The sequence below is a fragment of the Kryptolebias marmoratus genome, linkage group LG22 (genome assembly GCF_001649575.2).
Source record: "Kryptolebias marmoratus isolate JLee-2015 linkage group LG22, ASM164957v2, whole genome shotgun sequence".
Lineage (NCBI taxonomy): Eukaryota > Metazoa > Chordata > Actinopteri > Cyprinodontiformes > Rivulidae > Kryptolebias > Kryptolebias marmoratus.
In genome coordinates, this window is record NC_051451.1 from 11,898,849 (window position 1) to 11,922,114 (window position 23,266).

At 37.4% G+C, this 23,266-nt stretch overlaps 1 protein-coding gene across 1 annotated transcript; it reads right to left on the minus strand.

Moving 5' to 3' along the window:
* Window positions 1–3,591: 3,591 nt before the first annotated feature.
* On the minus strand, window positions 3,592–20,781 carry LOC108244126 (B-cadherin-like). The gene is made up of 18 exons (XM_017430030.3): window positions 20,588–20,781; window positions 18,630–18,744; window positions 15,978–16,066; window positions 14,644–14,829; window positions 14,084–14,224; window positions 13,565–13,720; window positions 11,898–12,045; window positions 11,515–11,687; window positions 10,305–10,433; window positions 7,709–7,894; window positions 7,254–7,498; window positions 6,607–6,749; window positions 6,203–6,294; window positions 5,946–6,078; window positions 5,376–5,597; window positions 4,926–5,059; window positions 4,606–4,749; window positions 3,592–4,475 (listed from the first exon to the last, which is right to left on the minus strand). Exons 1-18 carry the CDS (start codon window positions 20,633–20,635, stop codon window positions 4,257–4,259), a joined length of 2,703 nt encoding a protein of 900 aa, XP_017285519.1. The 5' UTR covers window positions 20,636–20,781; the 3' UTR covers window positions 3,592–4,256.
* Between the last annotated feature and the right edge of the window lie 2,485 nt (window positions 20,782–23,266).

Sequence of the window (23,266 nt, forward strand, 5' to 3'; positions counted from 1 at the left end):
AGCCTGTTCGCATTCTCAGGGAAAAAATGACAACCTGGCACACTACCACTACCATAAAACAATTACCAAGTTCTGTAATTATTCTTGACAGATGAGTACATTTAAGTACACTTTAAGTAATGAAGTATTTTTCATGTCTGCTTAGTCATACCAGAACTCTGCTACCAGTGTCTGTAGTTAATTTTACTAATACTAATGACTTTTAAAAGCCTATAAACTTGGGGTAGGCGACATAGAATAAAAATAATTATTTCAATGTGATGCTTTTGTGAATTTGATGCTGAGAAGGTGGAAAAAGTGGGTGTTGTAGAAAAAATGAAAAACCCAACTTGTAATTCTGTGTCTCTTTGGTGTTAAAGTAACTGAACCCATGTTCAGGATGTGATGGTCTGTTTAGTACAAGGTTTTTGCATAAGTTTCCATTTAGGCTCCATCACTTCTGAATATCATCTGAATATCATTTTGTTGCAGTACAAACACAACTTATTGCACAAAAACTGAAACAGAGAGAAGTCCAGACAAAAAGCAGCGTCTCTCAGGCTCACTGCACACAAGACAGACTGCAGTTGACAGCTCAGTCTGGAATCAGGAAATAGTGGTTTGTAGGTAACACATTTTTACAAATTATTGTGAAATATATTCATGTGCTGTGCCCTTCTTTCTGCACAGCTTTGTGTGGTTTAAAATTTGCATGCATTTATTTAAGTATTTCAATCTGTTGCAAAAAACTACATCTTGCAACCAAAAAGAAACAAGTCTGAGGTTGACTTTAGTTTCAAGGTTGCCACTTCCTTCTTACAGCCAGTCATATCAGAAACTCTTACCCATTAATGTCTGACCACAAACAATCTAATTATGGTACCTCGACTCTCACAGTGTCTGCTGGAGATAGGCAGCAGTTCCCCGCAAAACAAAAAGGAGAAGCGGGTAAAGAAAATGGACGGACGGATGGATGGACGAATATCTAGTGTGACTATGAAACTATACTTAAACATTTTAGGGGTTTTACATTTTGTAATTTGTTTTTATTAGTATAATCAGAATTGTACATATTTTAAATTTGAATTTATTAGCCTAATAAAGTGACTGCAGATATCTCTAACTTGATTCTGACTACTGAAAATAATATTGTGACCAGGAGAAATACTATTTTTACCTGCCAAGGAGGGTCTGTTTTCGGTAGAGTCTGTCTGTGTACAAGATTACTCAAAAAGTTAAGAACGGGTTTTCATGACATTTTCAGAAAATGTGGTGATCCAGTCAAAGTTCGAGGTCAAAGGTCAAGGCCACATATCAGCCATGCTCCAACTCTGCAGCTGTAAGCCAGGAAGATTAAACTCCACAGCTGGAGACCACATGGGTCAAGGGTGATCACTACTGATTACAAGGGTCTGGGTCACAGATGACCTTGTGCTCTAACTATGCAACCATTTAACAGAGGAAAATTAAACTTCACAATTGGACACCTCTTAGGTCAAGAGTGATCGCCATTGATTTTAAGGTCATACCAGGTGGATTTGAAGAAGTGTTTTAAAATGAGACAGTGAAGAGGCCTGTCTAAGATGATGGGGAAGTTCGTTTCACAGTTTAGGAGCTGCTACACTAAAAGCACGATCCCCCCGTGAGCTTAAGTCTAGATTTGGGGACCCTCAGAAGCAGCTGGTCAGCTGATCTGAGGGAGCAGGTGGGTTTGTAGGGACACAGCAGTTTAGAAAGGTAGGGTGAGGCCAGGCCTTTCAAAGATTTAATAACAAATAAAAGTATTTTAAAATGGATCCTACACCAGACAGGCGTGAAGATAAAACAGGGGAAAAACTGTGCAGAAGCACTTTGGACCCTCTGCAGTCGGGCAATGAAGGACCCACTAGCCTCCATGTAAAGTGCATTACGGTAATACATCCAGGTGGTGACAAAGGCATGGATTACTTTCTCAAAGTGCCTCCTTGGAAGGATGGGTTTTAATTTGGCCAGCTGCCTTAAATGATAAAAACCGCTCTTAATGACCGCCCTGATCTGGCTGTCTAGTTTAAGTTCAGAATCCAGTTTGACCCACAGATTGCTTAGTTTGCTTACTGTACTGGGCCAAGGAACCTAAATCCTTAGGAGAGGGTCCAGTAGTGCCTCCAAAAACCATCACTTCAGTCTTATTTTCATTCAAGTGCCATCCAGGTCTTTGTCCTCAAGACACCAAAATTGAAGCAATTTAATATTTTATCTCGTTAGCTTAAAGCAATTTCAGCATGTTAGGTCAATTTCTTCAGGATCCTGAGTCCTAACTTAATAATGCCTTCAGAAGGTTTGTTAACTTTTATTTTGGATAAGTGCAAAGGTCTGAGTTGCTATTTATATTTTTCTATGCACTATATCACAGCTTTGATTATGATAGTTTTTAGACAATAAATCTCAACTGCCATAGAACCATCTGCTAAAAGATACTGAAAGGTACTCCAAGCTGTGGGATTCATAACTTGAGTATTAATGTTATGCATGTATATATCCATTTACATTGTTGGTAGTGACGGACCTCCCTGTACTCCAGACCATCCTTCTTTGTTACAAGTACAGAAATTTTCTGTCATCAGAGAATTTCTAGAGGTATTTGAAGTTTGGAGTGTACAGAGAAAGCGCCTGGACTGCAGACAACTACATCAGACCCAGTTATGAAGCATCACAGACTGCAGAAATCAAAAAGCATGACTCTCACAGAGCTCACGTTTTTCCTGGTGGGAAAAGGACCAGGAAGCGGCAGGAAGTCGCCTGGTTTTTATGTGAACTGCAAAGCATCCAGCTCACTGTTCATCAGGAGTCGTTAAAGCCACAGGCCTGACGAGGTCAGGCTCCCTGGGGTGCACAGACTTGGGGACCAGAAGCCTGCAGACAGTCTTCCACAGAGTAGTGTCTGTGTCAATGCTGTGTTTGATTGTCATCAGGTGATAAAAAGGTATAAATAATGCTGGTTTTAAGGTTTGAATTTTTGTTGGGACAACCGTGAAGCCCTGCTTTGAAGCAGTTCGTAGTAGTGTCTGGACCATTACAGCCCACAAACATTTCCTAATTGTCACAGAAACTTCCAGCGAATTCACATCAAGTTTTGTTTACTCACTCTGGGCAGAAATCAGTCTGTCAAAAAGAAACTTTAGTCAAACAATTTTCAGGCAAAGGAAAGTCCATTTAAGAAGTTTCGACACCTTATTTCTTCCCATTTAAAATAATAAATATAGACCTGAAGCTCGTGCTCCATTTATTTACACACAATCATTTAATTAGGCTTCTGCAGGTAGTTATAATAAAAATATAAAACCAATAATATTTAAATGACCAAAATGGTTCTATATACAAAAAATTAGACCAGATAAAGTTCTACCTCCCACATAAAATAAGCAAAATGTTTGTTATGAAATGTTTAATGTGCCATTTCACTTGATAAACCTTTCACCACCTTAAAGGTAACATCATCTACAGTAATGTTATTTTCCAACCTGTCAGCAGTCAAGTGAAGGTGACTTGACTGTTGACAGCTATCAAGTGACCAGAAACTAATGTTTTGCTTTCAGGAACTGGACTTCTAATTAACAGGAATTAAAATCAAAATCAGTTTTTTGTTGTTGTTTTTTATTGACCTTAAACTAAAAATATACAGGATTAAAAGAACTTTGTAATTAAAAAAAGTCAGATTAACAAACACTTGCAGTTAAGGTTTTTGACAAAGCAGTACACAGTTTAGCAGAAGCTAAAGATACTGTATTTATAAACAAAAAAACAAAAATAAAACATTTAATAACTCAGTCAGCCAGTGCTATTTAGAGTGTCATTGGCTGGTTACCTAGATTTTATCTTTACAGTCACTAAATTAGTCCTCAAACAGGAAAAAATGTAGGTAAAAAAGTAGTACAAATGTCAAAAGGTACAAGAAAAAGTTATGTTTTGCCCCCTTTACACAAATGTTACATATGCAGCTGCAGTGAGCTACAAAACAGATGACGTTTCTGCACCGTGGCTCTGCATTACAGGGAACACAAAGCAAAGGTCTTGAGCCTAAACGTTAAAAAGAAAAAAAGCCTGTGAAGTCTTTCTAAAGGTGAAACTATAAAAGTGAAGAGCATCCTTTGGATTCTGAGCTGTGGCTGTTTATTACCAGTGGGACTTAAAAATAAAACAAAACCACAAAACATTCGTCTGGCTGAAAGTTTTCTCGGGTGGCTTTCAGAGACTAAATATACACGCAGCCATTTTCCTCACAGCGTTTGTTGGTACATCTACAGCATATCATCATCATCCTCTCCTCCTCCGTACATGTCAGCCAGTTTCTTGAAGCGGGGTCCCCATTCATTGAGGCAGTTGTAGTCCTGGTCCCCACTGTTCGACGAGTTCAGCGAGGAGAGACTTCCTGCTTCAGAGCCTCCTCCCTCATAGTCAAACACCAACAAGGAGTCATAGGGTGGGGCAGTGGGGTCATTGTCGGCCGCCTTCAGGTTCTGAAAGAGAACAACAAATATATTTAAGGCTTTACAAGCTTATATTTTTATAATCATAAAATGATTGCAACAATAAATGTTATTAAACACTGATATAAGTTGTTTCCATTTTGTTAAGTTCTTCACTCACATCAACAATGAAGTTGCCGATGTCATCTGGGTTGGCGGGACGAGGCTTGTACTCAGGAGCTGGCAAAAAATTTGGAGCCACATCGTTCCTGAACACATCGGGTCGATTGTCCAGACCAAGATGGAGAGTACCCAGATTATACTCCTGATGGAAAGTAATGAATATTTTTACACAGATCATATTATGGTTCAAAAACAGTCAAAACACTGGACGAAAGGAGTTTTATACTTCAATATGAAGTATAATTTTCAGCCACATGTCAACAATTGTAAAAATCATCACTGAACATATTCTGAGTATCAGTCAGTGTCACAATTTACCTGATCTTCCTCTCCACCTCCCTCTTCAGCATAGTGATAGATGTTGTCTCTGGTGTCGTCTTCTTGCAGCAGAAGAGGGCCTTTCTTTGCTGCACTCTTTCGCCTAGCAAACAGAAGCAGCAGCAGCACCAACACTAAAACAAACAAACAAACAAAAAAAAACATTCATCCACCATCATTAGGCCAACAAAACTGTACTAAATGGAGAGGACGACTCTGTAAAGTCAAACAAATAAATAGTGTGTGTTACCCAGTAATGTTTCAAAAAGATACAAATTTACATTGTTGTTCTAAAACCACTGAACATATCAGTGACACACTGATTTACAGGGTCCCAACTTAGTGATGTGACGTTTCAAAAATGTTTTTTTTTTCCTTTTCCTACTTGGAGTCTCTGGATTTGTACAAACCACCCAATTATCTTGAAATAAAACAAAATCTCAAACTCACTGAGCAGCAGCAGGACACCCCCAAGTATTCCCAGGATGAGCGGCAGGTTGGTGGCGGCAACAGCGCGTCCTTCTTTGCAGGAATTGTCCTCTCCGGTGCAGTCACAAACTCTGGCTGTGACTGTGCTGACCTGAGACAGACCCTGGTTGTCCGAAACACTCATGCCCACATGGTATACTCCACTCTCAAGCTTTTTTTTTAAAGTCAGGACGATGCCCGTTTCTGTGGGCAAGAAAAAAAAAAAAAAAAAGTGTTCAACAAATTTTATTTTTCACTTTGACAAGTTCATTTATTTCTTTTATCCCCACCAAGCACTTCTTAGTCAGTCAGAAAACTTAAATACATTTTCTAACAATCTGAAAGATTCCAGCACTATAAAAAAAAAATATGACTACGTTTTCATTTTGCTGCAGCATTTTGTGAATTTGCACATGTAATTAATTTGAACTGGTTTCTCTTTAAAAGGGTTTTGACTGGATGACACTGTTTACGATGAGTGAAAACAGATTCTGCGAGAAAAAGAAGTGTTTTAATATTCATCAGATATAAATTTATGATTTGTGTACATACTGGTGCCGTTCATCTTAGCAGTCCAGTTAGTTTCTGCAGTCTTAACTAAAGTGACGCTGTAGGGATAGGTGAAGCCCGGTCCATCTTTATCTGTTACACTCAGCAGCTGAGGTTGTGGATCGTTGTTACATATCTGTAGAAAAATACAACTTTCAAACTTTTGTTTCACACTCATAACAGCGTCACAAACCCACAAGATTCATCTGCTTTAAAAAGATCTAATGAGAAGTGCTCAGATATGAAGGAGTAAGACATACCGTTAATTGCCGTTCCTCGATGACTGGAGCGTTGTCGTTAACATCCTGAAGCGTAATGAACACAGTTCCAGTTCCTGTGGCTGGGAGTTCATCTGATGAGGACAAACATGCATCATTAGAGCAAAGCGAAAGGAATTCTGGAAAAGCTTTTATTACATTACTAAAAAGATGGACAAAACATTTCTGCTTGTGAAGATGTTCAAAAATCTATATCTGCCACAGCTGATATTCTCATTAAAAGTACATTTATTGAGATGAGATGATAATTTTATGATTAAATTAAAAACTTTTACACATCTCCATTTTTAGCACTGAACTGAAAATAAAATGTGTCCAAGTTATTGTTTCATTTCACATTTCATCCTAAGCAGCAGTTGAATAAACCAGTAAACCCTCACACCTACCGTTATCATATGCACCAATAAGAGCTGTGTATTTGTTGTCCGTTACAAAGAGGGACTCCCGGTCCATTGGACTTTTCACTGTAATCAACCCTGTGTCCTTATTTACCTCCAGCCAGCCTCCTCGGTCAGCTAATATTTTATACCTGGATGTTTATAAGAAGGAAAGATGAGTTGATTATAATCAGGTCTGAGCTTTATTATGAGGCACAATGTGATGCACGTTCAAACATTGTTAAGTTTATTTCTTTATTTACTTTTTAGCTAAAAAATAATGAAACTTCATTGCTGTTTGCAGGCAAATCCTCGGCAACAAGGCAAACTGTTATGACAGCGGCTGCTGACAAAAATTACAACAGCGTTTAAGGAAATGTTTTTTTTTCTTCTGAAGAACAATGGCAGTAGTATGAGATACACCATGTTAACCTCTGTTACCTAATTGGCTTATTGTAAGGAAATTAAAAATAATATAAAAACAAAAAGTGAAGTGGCTCAAGACTTTTGCATAGTACTGAAAAACTTGCTTTATTGCTGCTGAAAAAATAATGTCTTATTGAGTTGGAAACTTTCCTGAACCTTTGAGATAAACATTTCATTTTATCTTGTGTTGAAGTGCATGTTACAACTGTAAAGTATTTTAGTTTCCTTACATGACTTTCTGTTTGCGTGCCGTGTCTGGATCATAAGCCGTGTACGTCACCACCTCACTGCCAACAGCAAGGTTCTCAAGTTTGGACACATGTTTTTCTTTTGGATCAAAGATTGGAGCTTCATTGACGTCCTGCACAGTTACTATTACTGTAGCTGTAGAAGTGGTCAGAGGAACTGCAAAATCAACATCATTCTCCACTGCAACCAACAGAGTGTGTTTGCTGACTTTCTCAAAGTCAAGACCCTGGTTAAAGGAAGAAGAAACATCACAGCACATCTGATCAGACAAACAGTTCAGATACAATCAAATCTCTACAAATTTACTCTAATCAATTTGATAAAAAGGTAAGAGGAATGTAAATTTCACTGTGAAATTCTCTGTACAATAAATTATATGTATCTGGGAAGAAGTATTTCTTGCATTAATACACCAAGAAGCTTGTTCTGTTCCTACCTTGACAGTTTTAAGGATTCCTTCTTGTTTGTTAACTCCTGTTGTTACATTGAAAAGGTTTCCAGGATCTCCATCAATAATCTTGAACTTGGCGTTCCAGGCTGGAGTATGTGGTTCATCACCGTCTGTCACCGACATTCGAACAACTATAGCGTCTACTTTATTTTCTTCAACTGCTGCCGTATACTGAAAATATTGAATAAAATGTAAAGATGGTGTTAGGCTGTAATTCACCAAAGATTAAAAAGATAATTAGGGCTCTATGCTTTCTGGGATGCAGAGAAAATGCAACCAGATCTGCAAAATTGGACATTAAAAATATAAACTTAGCTAATATTAGCAAGATGACAGTTTAATATAAAAATATATTAAAAATTAATAAAAACAGAATTTGGGGGAAAACAAACATCTCATAGGGTTCTGACATTTTGATGCCAATGCAGACACCACCTGAAATACTTTCTAAGTCATGTAAAGTCCAACTTTTTGTTACACGTTTAAACTCTGAAAGATGTTTCTACTGTGAAGTCTGCCCCCCCGGTTCACCAAAATCTTGTCTATGGAGAATTTTGCAGTTTTTCTGCAAATGTCATTTACACCATAAAATGTACTGCTGCTACACTATTCCTAATCAAACTGTATGTTCTGATGTTTGATGGTTTTTTTTTCCAAAGCTGTAGGAGGAATAGGGAGTCAATACTTGTGACAGATACAGAATAACAACAGGTGAAAAACAAAGATCCTTCAGTGTGTATGCTCTTGTACCCATAGTCTTTATTTTAAGGTCATCATGTCAGATAAGCAAAGGAAGATACTTTCTAAAGCACTCTACCCAAACAAAGCTCCTGCATGATTTTCCAAAGCAGCTACTAAACTTGGATCCTAAAGACCTGCTTGTTTGTTCCCAGTTGTGTGGAAAGGTTTGCAGATGATCTGATGCAGCTATGGAGAGCCACGAGATGTGCCTGTATGGCAAGCAGGTACGTTTTAAATAGGGTTGGGCATCGTTTGCATTCAAACAACTTCGATTTCTCGTTTCAATTCCAGTTCTTAACAATTCTTGATTCAGATTCTTAAAAGAGACAATATATGCTGTAACCTTTCTGTAGCACTCTTCAATTTATTACACCAACATCTTTCCCTTGGACGCTATGGGGAACAGTCTGGTCAACTGCCTGGTTAGCCTCCTTTGCACGATATAATCTTATTGCAAATGTTGCACTGAGCCGATTGGTCATTTCTTTTATTATCATTTATTTATCTTCCTCCATCTCTGCCTTTGAGCTGCTTCTGTCAGAGAAGCTCTCTAAACTTAACACTAAACACACCAAAGTACACCCTAACTCCAAAATCCAAACATGCTAAATATTACAAATCTCATTTCTCACTCCAGAGGTTGCTGTTTTTTGGTGTGTTTTTGTCTCCGCTGAACTTCCTTCAACTTTTGGGCCTCTTTCTTCTTTTTCTGTGTAATTTATTTTATGCTTTACTAATAACTTTAGGCTTCAGTCAGATTGGAGAGGGGTGTGCGTTTTTTCATTTGGTAGGGTTGGGAGTGAAATCGGATGGAGGATGGTGGGTTTTTTTTCCTGGAGACTCCGTCTTCACTGCTGTCCTTATAACTCGCAACAATAATGATGATTTTCAGAAGAAAAAAAAAAGTGGTGTGAACTATTTATCAGAACTCTGGTTTTACTCTGCCTTTCGACACAATTTAAAAACTGGTATATAGTTTGAAGTCTGTACTTTTAACATGAATTAAATTGGAGTGTCAGAGAGAACGCATCTTTTCCACTGGAGTGATTTAAATCTGTTGTGCAACTAAGACGCGCCTGTGTGCCACACTTGATTTCTATTGCACACTGTCCATGGTTGTGTGCACACTTCCTGCAGATTCTTTATTCCTGTTCTGCAGCTTTTTCTTTTAGGTATCAAAACTAGGAATCAAAATTTAAAACTTTCAAACGATTCGAGACTCGATGCCCAACCCTTTAAGTATTTAGTCAATGTCCCTGATACAGTATCATTTCCTCACCTAGCTGAGAAGTGAGAAGTATTTCACATTTTATTTATTTTACATTTTTGCATTTGGAGATCTTAATCAGCTCCGTTTTCTTTTTCTAAAGTAGCATTGTTTACATCAAGTCAGTTAAAGCAAACACTCCTTGTTTTTTGCTAATTGTTTTTTTGTAAAATTTTCTTAACCAAATTTAGAGATAACACTTTGGAGTTTACAAAACTTTGACACATGGGCTGTAGGAAATCATTTACAGTTCAGACTGATGATGATACAACAACTTCATTTTTTATTTTTGTAGTGAAATCAACAGCTGGGAAATTCTACCTTGTTGTACAAAACCTGCTGCCTTTGAACAAGACCCTATCATTTGTTTTTACTTCCTGTTGTACTGAACCCATACAGACCTATGACTCTCATGCCAGCTACATAATAAACTGTGACTTTAGTCCTACCACTAAACCCCTGTTACTAAGTGAATTACCCAAAGTCTGTAGACTGTAGTCATCTGCTAAAATAAATGAGCAAATAAGCAGCAGATTAACAACAAATCCAGTCATGCATGTTTGTTATACTTACAGTCGCCTCTGTAAAGACTGGAGCGTGGTCGTTGCTGTCTGTCACCTTGATTGTTACTTTTGTAGATCCAGTCAAACCATCACCCTTATTGTCTGCTACTTGAACAGTCAGTTCATACTGAGGGTAATTCTGTTGAAGAAAGTCAGTTTAATCAGAAGCACCACCAGCAGAAAAACATTATTAAAACACAGAATGACATTAATTCAGCTGGAATTGAACAAGGAACCAGAAAAAAAGGATCTAAATCTATCTCTTGTCATTATTTTGGCTAAAAGGGCACAGACAAAATGTGTTTCTGTTTCCAGTAATCCTCTTCTAAAACAAATAATAGATCTACTTAATCAACAAAATCATCCCTGTCCGTATTAGACTCCATCTCTGCTTTTGAGTTTCTCCTTCTGTCTGAGAGGCTCTGCCTGCAGCTCCATCATCTCTGGGTCTGAACTTTAAACAGAAGCTGGAGATCCACATTCAAACAAAAAGCCTCCTTGGTTTGACTCAAACACACTGAAACTGATTAAACCCAACACTAAACTCATTACACTACACCCTAACTATAAAATCCAAACATGCTAAATATCACAAATCTCATTACTCACTCCTTTGCTTGCTGTTTTTTTTTGTCTCTGCTAAACATTATTCAGCTTTTGCACTTTGCATTTTTTTTGACACTTCACTAAGAACTTCAGGCCTCAGTCAGATTGGAGAGTGGTGTGTGTTTTTTGTCCATTCAACAGGGTTGGGGCTGAGATTGGATGGAGGATGGGGCTGTTTTCTTCCTGAGACTGTCTAGCTATAACATGTTTCAAATATGACAACGATTTTCAGAAACAAAAGATATGGCATCAATTATTTATTGTAACTCTGGTTTTACTTTACCTATCAACATGATTTAAAAACTTTAATACAAATTAAAATTGGAGTCTCAGAGAGGGCACAATTTTCCAGCTAGAGCGATTTAAATCAATCATGTGACTTGAACATGCTGGATCCAGAGGGTTAAGACAGTTCAGGTTTGTGGTATTGCTACCTTTCATGGCAATGCTTTAAAAGGAACATTTTTAGTCAACTGTTTTACCTTTATTCCCATCACTGCTGGATCATAAATCCAGTGTTTTAGTTCAGAACCAGGTTCTTTGTTGATATTTTAATGACCATCTTTAAACACTCTTTAAGTCGTATTGGCTCTTTGTTTTCTTATGAGTCTCACCTCTCGGTCCAGACGTTCATCATTGACTTTGATGGCTCCTGTGACTGGGTTGATGGAAAACATGTATTTGTCAGGCTTCTCAGGGGTCTGGCTTTCAATACTGTAGCGGATTTCAGAATTGTCAGTGTTTTCTTCATCAGCATCAGTTGCCACAACCTGAACCACCTGAAAACCTTGTCAAGAAAAAGAACGGGATAAATTTAGACAAAAAGCTTTACATAATTTTTAAAATAGTTCATTACAAAAATCTATTTTAAAAGGAAAATGTATATTTCCGTAATGTAAAAATGTATTTATTTGGGGTTTTGCCAATAATTTGACATTTTTTAGTTCCTTTTTAAAAAATATTTACAATATAAAAAAACCCATTTCACCAGCTTTACCTTTCTTTGAGGCCTCAGGAACCTGTGCTATGTAGGAGGCCTCCACAAAAACAGGTTTGTTGTCATTTTGGTCGATTACATTTACTATAATCTCCATAGGCTGTTCTGAACCTTCACTTCCGCCTTCTGCCACAGCATGTGCTTGAAACTAAAGAAAAAAATAAGATTAATCATTTCAGAGGTTAATTTTGTAAAGCAAACACTGACATGTTCCTTAAAGTGGGTTATAGAAGCATTTAAAACAAGATCACAATTAAATGTCAAACGCTGATTGTCACAACCCTGTTACTAAAGGCAATGACAAAATGAAGACACCAATTTTAACAACCAGTATGTACTTCTTATTAACTCAACTAAAAATGAAGTAAAATAAACATAGCAAAGAACTAAAATGTGGTGGGTGAATATCAGGAAAGATGAAGGATGTTGGAGAAAAACAATTTATAAACATGGATAATCTGTTTCAATCAAAACTCAATGCCTCTTCAAAAATGAGTGAAATAAATTGTAAACTCCTGTTATAAACCAATACTATAAAGTGTTACAGTATTTATGAACAAAATCATTAACACTGCTTTAATTTGTATCTCAGGATAAAACAAGCTTTATGAAAAGAATGATATAAAAATATAAACTTGGCTGTAAACTGTGGTAATAATGTGTCTAAATCCTGGCTGATTATTAAAAACACAGCAACTTTTGAATTGCTTGTTTTCTTCTCCAAGTTGAAAAAGTTAACTGCTTCAGCTTGTTAGATATGTCCTGAAGTAAATTTAAGTGTTATAAAGACATAAATCAGTTACTCGAAAGCTTTTTATGGCTGTCTTAAAGCTCTTTTCCATATTAAAAGCTATCTTCCATTAGTTGCCACATGCTCACATGTCAAGGTTGCATCACACCCACACGATCACTTTGTTTGAACCAGTTACAGTTTTGGTTACACGTAGTAAAATAACTGATATCACGTTAGGATACGCTCTGGCCCTCTGTAAGTGGCAGAGCCTAGAAACTATAACGCTTCCTTAGTTCTGGGCTTCATCTGCGTCATCCATAAGATGTTGTAGATCGAGAGGATAGAACACCTACAGGTAGAATGCGTCCTGTATGTATGTATGTGTGTAAATAAAAAAAAAATATATATATATATATACACACACACATACTTTAGTCTCTTACTTTAGCAGATTGTCAAGGGTCAACACAGAAAGTTAGCAGCCTTTTCTTCAACTTTAGCAAACAGGACAACAGCAAGTCTGTCTATAGTTTTGTCTTCAACATTACGAAAAATTGTGGAACATGATTGTGCAATGATGTGCAATCAATAGACTGCACATTTTATCAGTAATAAACATGTAACTTCTAAAAAGGTTAAGTCAGGTCCTCTGGACAGGCTCTTCTTAGTTGACATATTTTGTCTTTTATCCAATAGATGAACCTCCTTTATCCAAAAGGAACTGCAAACAAACTCAGCCTTATAAGCAGCACAATGAAACTTAAGAAGAACCCGTCCAGAGGACCTGAATCAACCTTGTTAAATTTTTCTACATGGAGTATTGAGCATGCATCAGACAAACATGTAACTTGTTTAACTAAGTATTGAAGTTGAAAAAGTCAAAGAACCCAAAGACAAAACATCTGTAAGAAAAATAACCTAAGAACGTGCTTACCGTGTACTTATCCTTTTTCTCTCTGTCAAGTTCTTGCGTGACATACAGGTTACCATTCGTCCTGTCCATGGTGAAGAGGTCAACAGGATCCCGATCAGCTCCTGGACCAGTGATGCTGTAATGGATTTTTGTTGTTTTGTCCTTATCAGAGCGGATCTTAAAAAAAAAAAACAGCACAACTGAAATAAGCAAATATTACAAATACTTAAAAATGCAGATGGAAACAAGTTGCTTATAAAGTGTCAAACATCTAAAAAGTTGCCTGATTAAATCATCTCATTCTTTCCACATGAGATTAAGAACAGATTTTATTGTATTAAACATTCACCTAATGAAACTGTTGTTAAATGGTAAAATTATATGCCCAGAACTCAAGTTTGCAGAGTTCCCCAAATAATGTAAACATCTGAACACATTCCAAACCAAAACCCTTTTAATTTAATTTCAAAACAGGAAAATAAATGCAGTGAACAAAATGAAAATGCAGCATCAAACAGTAAAAAGATCTCTTCCTCTTACCTGAGCGATTTTGTGGGGGTAGGGTCCTCTATGATTCTCAGAAACACTGAGGGGAGGAATGACCCAGTCTCTCTTCCTCCTTTTCAGTCCTTCACTAGATTTGGGAAAATGCAGGATGGGCACCTGTGGATCTGCTGCACTCTGAGGAAACAAGTAAAAGATCAGAAAGAGATCAAACTGATATGTTTAGAAAGTGTTGACAGCTCCTGGTGTAAAATTATATGAATAAGTAAACTTAAAAAGCTTCTTAGGATTCTTACAGCTCAGTGATTGCTTCAAGTTTACCCCAAACATTTTGGGCCACATTTCCTCCTTGTACTAATGTTTGTCAAATTCTATTCTAGACTAAAATATTGGCTCACAGGTTTATAAAGAAGCAATATAGATGCTGTTATTGTTGTGTATTTAAATACAACCACAGAGGGGCAGTGTTTGATAGAATATGATGTCTGCAAAAACAGAACACAATAACAAGAATCTGATTAGAAAATAAGAGATCCTTTGTGACCCATTCATCATTTCTTCTACTTGTATTATATTCCTGTTGTTTCTAAACCCACCTCTGTGTTGGTGGTCAGATTGTGGTGTTTGTCCGCTCCATGCTGATGTTCAGCATTTTGGTGGTGGTTATGATGAGGCCCTCGATGCAGCACCATGACAGGAACAGTCATTTTACGACCTTGTGAGTCCCATGAGTGGATGAAGAAGTCCCGGTGTCCCTCATGAAGAACAACCGGTCTCTTTACCTGCAGAAACAGAAGAACAAGCTGAAGTTAGAAATAAGTCTGGAGTTACAAAACCTTTTCTTTACAGACTGACAGAATTTACAAAATGCTACAAAAGTTTAAACGTGGACATCTTTTACATGTATCAAACTGTTGCCACAACTTGTGTCTTTAGTGTCCTCACTAATCAGTTTTTATAGCAAAGTTAACATTTAGAAAATTTCTTTGTTACAAATCTGCTGTTGATCTCTTCAAACCTCTAACATACTTTAATTGTCTAAGAGTAACAGTTTTGTTACTACATATGTAAAGGTTGAATACATTTATGTATATTTCTGAAAAAAAACCAGGAGATTTGCTGAAAATGCCATGTCCTGTGGCATTGGTTAAAACGTCTCATATGAAAGTAAACTCCATAAAAAGAACAGAGATGAGAAAAACTAATGATTATTATCTCTTGTCAATCAAATATGAGCTCTGGCTGCCATGTTGAGGTTATCTGAAGCACAGTTTAGTGAGAAGTTACTAAAACCACGTCTATCAGCTGCTAATGACAAACAAATGTAGCCCTGAGAACCACAAGACATCTGTGGGACGCTTGAGATTCTGGTTTCAGAAAACAGGATCAAGTTAAACAGAAGTAGTTAGTTTTCTGTAAAACACCTACCTTTTTTTAGTTTGGAGTCTTTTAGGCATTGAACATTTCCCATTATTTGGAAGCTCCTGGCAAATATTGTAAGGCTTTGAGATCTACATTAAACAGCTTTTTGGTATGTTTTAATGTAAAGAAGGAAACTTCAAATTCTGAGCAATGTGGCAGGTTAAAATATTAATTTTAGCTCTCATTACTATGGTTCTAAACAATGAGCTCATTCATTTCTATACAGATTCTTTTCCACTCATGAGAAACTTGTTTTAGCTTTTAAACTGCATTAATGTTATGCAGTTAGAGGACAAAAAATGGGGAACAACAACATTTTTTTAATGTGACACCATGTAGAAAGTGTGCTTTGACAGCAATGCCACAAACTAATTTAGAAATTAATTTAAAAAAATAAGATTTAAAAAACATAAGACAAACGGGTAACTTTTACATCTGCAAATGGACCTGTAAAGACTTTAAATTAACATTAAATCATAAACTGCACAGGATGAAGTCTGTCACTCACAGTTAATACTCCGTCTGTGTGCACCACAAATCGGCTGTCGTCAGTGCTGAAAAGAAATCTCGTGCGGTCCGTGCAGTCAGTGAAGCCGACTGAAAACAAAATAATCAACCATTAAAAAAAATGGTTGTGGAAACCACTGTCAATTTTAAGCGCAGCTTAAATGACATTTAAACCCTTGAAAACAATGACAAAGGCAACAGGATGCAAAATAACACGTGAAATACATTTTTTTAAAGTTACAGGTTTATTGATTAATGGCAGAGAGTACACATTTTGTTTTTTCCAAGCATTTGTCAGAATAATCTGAGACATTCAGTTCATCTACAGGCAGGTTTGTAAAACTCATCACCTTCCAATAAGACAGAGTCTAAGTGCATCTGAATTTAAAAAGAAACAAACATGGTTATTAATTATAAGCTGCAGCGAATGCCAAGTTGTTTTGAAGTTTCAGAGTACAAGTCGTGACTGGACTCGAGTGATTCATGTTCCAGTTGCACTCATACAGGAATTAGCTCCACCCCGTACACCTGTGGCCAGCTGCAACCAGACGCTTTATCCATCATGGACTGAGCTTTAAAGTACGAAGGCCCCGACTGTTCAGACAATGACCATTTTCAGCTTGATCGGCCGATCAGCAACTAAATAAATACATTTCTTAAGGAGAGTCACTTGCATGTAAAAACGCTAATAAAATTAAAAGGCCTAGCATTCCTTGAAGGAAAGCCCATCAACGCTTTCTGCCTTGGACACTAAAGTTTCAAACTAAGATCGTGTTATAATCAGAAATAATTGCACATGCCCTGGCAAAAAAATATGGAGTCACCACTCTTGGAGGATGTTCTTTCAATTGTTTAATTTTATAAAAATAAAAAAATAAAGCAGACTTTTCACAAAACTAACCATTTTTAAACTTCCAACCTTCTGGCAAACAAAAAACACAATTTAAAAAGAAAAATATAGCTTTTGTACAAATGTTGAAACCAGCCACAAAACTGCAACTTGCTACTTTTAAACTAACATTAAAAATAAAATGTGTGTTTAAGTTCTATTATATGATTAAATGTTGGGCTCAAATTCTGTTTACAAGAATTGGAAAACTAGTTTTTGGATTTATTTGAAGTAGTTCAGACATGAGTAAGATCCTGACTCATAACTGATAATCAGATAAACAAAGAGCTGCAGGTAATGATTGGCTTTGAGCATTAAAAAAATGAAAAACATCCAACTAGACTCTCTTTATGCCAGCCTAAAAACAATATGGTACTGATAAGGTCTGCTTGGTTACTCATCCACTGTACAAATAAGGAATTTAAAACAGTGTTACAGTACATTCTGGATCATGGCACCAACCCTAGTTACTACTATAAATGAACAGGAAGCTGTGGGCCAAGTGATATGGTGAGAAAACACCAAAAGGATATTTATATTTACTGTGACAAGCTGTCACAGGAGCCCAAAGCTCATAGTCTTAAAATAAGATTTCAAACGGAGTGCTGCTATGATCCCGACCTGACATGTTTTCGTATCACGAGTGCTGATTTTCTGTTTGCCATGATTACGCATCTGAACAGACCAAAACCAAACACCGAACATCCGAACCCTGAGTGAATCCTCTTCATGTACATCAATACAGAAGTTGTTGGTTGCTGTGCTGAGGTGTGACGTTTTTGTCCCCTCTCCACTGTCGCCCCCTGCACTAAATGTCTTATCCGCTGTTAACAATCGGGTCAACTTAAAGCCTCAAAGTTGGTGTTAGACCAACAAATGGAGTATCCGTTTAAACCTACCGTGTCAGTTTTTCAGTGCCTCTTTTTATTTGCATGGCTCTCAACGGTTTCAAACTCAGTCTGCCTTCAATCGCTTTTTGTGTTTTCACAATTTATTTTCTTTAAGCTCAACTTGTTAAACGTCGCACTCCATTTTTAACTATTTTAGCATTAAACACCCCCACAATCTTTACAGCTTGTGTAACTATTTCTCCTGAACCCTTTAAGTCCTTGTTTCCCCATACCCCAACAAGCAGGATGTACTCGGTGTTGTGACTAAGTACTACTGCACTTTAAAATGTGTGACCTGTCCCTTTTAATGACACGCCAGCTGAATTGTTTCCTACGCAGGAAAGCAAACCTTGAACACAACAAGTCTATACCACTATTTATTAAAGAAATTATAAGTCAAAGTAATGTTCTCAGTCACAACTAAGACTCAGATAAAATTATTCTAGTAACAAAGCAAAGGGAAAAAAAGGAAACCTAACGTGTACCAACAAGTAAGAGTTTAAAAAGGAAAAGATCTGTGAAAATGTACAAACTCTGACCCTCATCCAACTGCTGCTGCTTTTGTTCTGAGTATCTGCCACCTTTTGAAAAGCCAACCCTGCGAAACAGGCTCGGGGACATTGTTTGGGCCCAAAGTTAAGCGCATTAGGAGGGGCGTGGAGCCGAGTGCAAGCCGAGACCTGAGTGTATTTTCAGGCTGGTTTCAAAGGGAACAGTTAACCTGAGACAAAAGCAGCACTTTGGGCGTGAATGATCAGATCCTTTTCCATGCAAAAAGCTACATTCACCACACGGGGAACGACCATCGCAATGCCTTTCAGGAATGTGAGTGTTACAGAGGGAGTGAGACTACGGTTTCACGGCCTGCTCATACCTCTGCCCAGTCTTGTGCCTGGCCTCAGGTGCTTTCCGCTCACTTTGAATATCAACAAATCCGACTGAAATCCAGGCAGACATGATGACTCCTCCGCAGCCAGGTGAGGCAAGACCTGGGAGAGGAGAAAAAAACTCATTAAACCTGCTTTTTTTAAGTCTAGAATAGGTGAACACATTTTATCAACGTATAATTAAAAGAAAACAGCAGCTCTCTATTGCTGAAAGGTGGATAGTATGTTGGCAACAAAACACTGAGGATAAATTTAACCTTTTATTTACATCACATTAATAAAGCTGTTTGGAAAGGTTTGAAATGTTATCAAGCCTGTTAAAATGGTTAGAACTTACTCAATTTTACAGATAATGAGAAAATTTGGCCTGGTTGTAGCTGAGACTGATTAACAACATATTCTGAGCGCTAACGGATTGTGCAAGATCTTTGTTTAAAATTCAGCCATTAGGTATTTGAAGTCTGTTAGCAAAAGATCTCATGAACCACAGCACAGATTTTAATGAAAACTGTCAGGAAATAATCGACAACTGATTAACTGCTGAAGCCAACCCTAATTCAAGATGGCCACCACAGCCAATTGACCTTAGAAAGCTCAAAAATGGCTTTAAATCAGTTGATCTTTACAGACAATGCGGTCAAATTCGGTGTGGCTGTAGCCAAGAGTCGCTCAAAAATCATATTCATTGCACAATATCCTTTGCCTAAAATACTAAGAATTAACCTTCAGAGTCGACTATTTTTATCTCCTGAACAAGATGGATTTTAATGAAGCTTTCAAGTGGAGTTCCAAGAAACATCGGTTTATAAAAGCTTGGAACTCCACTCACTCTGCTTTTTTGGAATCGATAAAGGGAAACGTCTTCAACTACAGAACAGAAGCTTTATTTGGATTTTTCAGGAAGTAACCACTGGATGGACACATATAGCATTAACTTCTGGAGCTTTTAGGACTCTCCAATAAATGTTTAAGTTGAGCAACTTTGTTAAACAAAACATACATTTTAAATAATTAAGTCAGCGTTGTGTTCTGGTTTGCTTGACTTCCACAGAGTGGAACTGGTCATAGAAAAATCCCCATTTTTTTCAGTAAACCACTAATGGTAAAGCAACAATTTTCACTTTTCATTTGCCTGGCGTCGCAGCTTAGTTTCACACTTTTGGTACCAGCGTTACTCTTTACCTGTAATACCAGTCTTAGTATTTACTCTACTGCAAAGACAAAGAATGAAGTCTAAAGAATAATACATTTATTTGTATAGCCCATTACAGTAACCACTAGGTTAACCAAAGTGCTTTAGTGGGTAAAATAAAACATAAAACACAAGGAATAAAATAGGATAAAGCACAAAGATAGTAGAATAAAGTAAAAATTAAAAAGAGCACTGCTGAATATGAAATAAATCAGTTCTTTATTTTCGGCTCCAATAAGAAGCTCTACACCAGTCTGAGAAGCTTCATGCCACGACAAGATAAAAATGAAACTAAATGATAGTCAAAAACTTTGTGTATTTGTTCCACCTCAAACATGCAGAGTTAAAATTCAACCTGCAGTCAGGTTTCCCGTCTTTACCGGAAGCAGGGCGAGGCTCGAGCCCAGGTGGTGCTACCTTTACGGACGTTGTGTTAAATCCAGCTTCACTTTTTTTTTGTTTGTTTTAGCTCAACTCAAACATAGTTTATTATTCCAAGGCTAAATAATGCACTTTGAGTAGTGGGTGTTTTATCGGCACCTAAGCCTCTTTAACGCTCAGAGATAACGAGTGAAATAAAGTTAAAGGAGTTTATTAAATATTATTATTATTATTATTATTAATGGGGTATTTCAAACAAATAGGCAAGTTTTAATAAGAGGTTTTAATTACACCCAGGACACGTTTTGAAAGAGCGTCGAAGGTGTCTGTCCGGAGAGCTCAGCCCGCAGCGAGGAAACGAGGAAGTCTCACCTGAAAAACTACTAAAACAGTCCAAACCGTGAACCAGGCGGTCCCCATTTCTGTGTACGGCCTCGTGTCGGTACTCCTCTCCAAGTCAAAAAAGTAAAAACAAACAAATAAAATCCACTTAAAGCGTATTCCTCTGAAAATCCTTTACCGCGGCGTCTCTCTCTCTCTCTCGCAGTTTCAGCGCCTGAATGAGAAACGACCGAGTGAGTCTCAGCAGGTACTTTCAGCTAATGACGTCAGCTCACAGGTGCGCCGCTTCCGGAGCTCCTGATATGGTCATAGACCAGAGCACACCTGAACGGGGCAGTTACCTGGAGTTTCTGTTAGTTTCTCATCGGGGAAATCGACAGAAAGCGGCGTTATTAAACAGCAAAGAGCCTAATCTGGCCAGAGTGAGTCTCATTTCCTTTTATTGTCTCTTTCCCAGAGATCTGTTTCACACCCCCCACACACACACACACACACACAATCAGAAGAGAAGTGTGGTACTTCAACACTTACATTAAATATTAACAGAATCTAATTCTTAAGTGTCAGCTCTTCATCACAGTGATCATGATTCCATGTATGTGAACCAAAACAGGCGTAAATGAGAACAGAAAAATAATCTGCTAAGTCAGCTGAAACCACTTTAAAGAGCCCACCAGCAGGCCTGTGAAAAACAGTGGAAGCAGGTGAAATTTCAGGTTCCTCTTTTTCATACCCAATCATTTAAATGGCGAGACGGGTTAGACTTCTTACTGTCAAACACATGTCTGCTGCCAGGAAATTTAAATTCAAATGAAGTTAAAACAGAACTTGTATAACGCACTAATAGTATTTATTTTTTTTTTTTTGCTATTGTAATATTTTTAATTTATGTATTCAGCATCTAGAAAGTCATTTGCTGCTGCATTATGAGACTTAATGTGCTTTGAGTTGTCAGTTTTCCCCAATAAAAAAAAGGTTGAATAATATTGACTAAATAATTTAAAAAAAAACATATATACGACTTTGTATGGCAGAATGTACAACAACTTTCAGTTTTTTTAATAACAAATTTAACTTATTATGACTTTACATCTTTATTTGACTTCATTTAGCCTCTTGGCTGCTTTGTTCATTTATCTTCCTGGCACACAATGTGGTTTTTGGTTTTTTTGACTTGCATACAAGCATACACTGCATTAGTGTGCACACACTATTATATCATTCCTTCTTAATTTGTGTGCAGGGATTATCAATATATTTCCTCCGACACAAACAAATACAGGAGGACATGTCTTCAGAAATGTACGATACAGTTTGTAGTCTTTTCAACACATATTAGCCATTAGAAGTGAGGTTTAAAAGTACTCATTGTAAACTGTAAAATAAAAAAATAAAAGGTTATCCGGAACTATATCAAAGGGTGCAGTTTGAAAGAGTTTACTCTGGTAGTTTTTCATGTATATAGATAGAGATAAGCAGTTCTGAAATGCGGGTACACACTCAATGTAAACAACGAATTTGGCCGAAAACCACACCGAAGCTTGAGTCACATGACTGACCTACATTAGGCCGGTGGAGTCTGTGTAGGTAAACCAATGTGGTGGAATCAGACAAGCACAGGATCAAGGAGAAGATGTTTAAATTTAAAAGTGAATCTGCTGCTAAACACAAAAGCAAAGAGAAAGAGCGAGTAAAACAACTATCAACACCTCTCTGCATGCTTTACTCAATAAATGTGAGCAGAAATATGTATCAGTACATCAAAAGTGTCACACTTCTCTTTATCAAAAGGCTGTTTCTGTAGGTAAACAAACCCATGTGGCATCAGGTCAGAAATTTTGTGAACAAATTTTTAATTTAAAGTCACATCAATCATCCATATGAGAAAAAAAAATAACTACGAATTCTGTTTCTTATTTTATGAATTGTTTTTTTTTTTTTTCTTCATGACAGTGGAACGAGTACCTTTAGGCTTCTCAGTGTGACTGTCCAACACCTGAGGACAAGCAGAGAGACAAATAAAAGTGTGTGAACAACATTTATGTCTGTTTTGTTCTTTATGAAAGAAGTTGTTCTAGTCATTCCTCAAAACTTTGCCTCTCTGCCGGTTTGTGGCATTTCACTGGACTGGACTGAGGCTTCAGGCTGTAAACACTGAGTTGTAAATCTGTGATGGGAGCATCCCTCCTAGCTGCTCTAATGTGATGTGGAGTTGAATCCTCTTGAAGCTTCAGAGTGAGTGGCCGTTAAAGACGGGGACCTTTCAGAAAGCAATTAAGTGATGTTATCTTTTGCTAGTCCTCCATCCCTCCCACAGACAGACGGAGGGATGTGGGGGCAGAAGAACGAACGGTTAGTCCACAGCGGCCACCACTTAGCCAGTAAATGGTCAGTCTGTGATGAAGACAGGGATGGAAGGGGGGAGTGAACGAAGAAGAGGAGTGGAATGAGGAGGAAGAGTGGGAGGAAGACAGTAAGCAGTGTCGGATTACGTTGTTAGCGTCTTGAGTTTGAGTGTTTCACTTCCTTTTATGTGCCCATGAGTGTAACCACTATCCTAATGCCTCTGTGCAGAAGTTGCTTTTTCAGTCACATGATTGTCACATTCTCACTTAAAGTTGACTTTAAAACACATGACCTTGGTGTTTTTTACTGTAGAATAGTTGTTTTGTCAATTAAAATCTTAAACTGTTTACCAAAGCGTTCAGT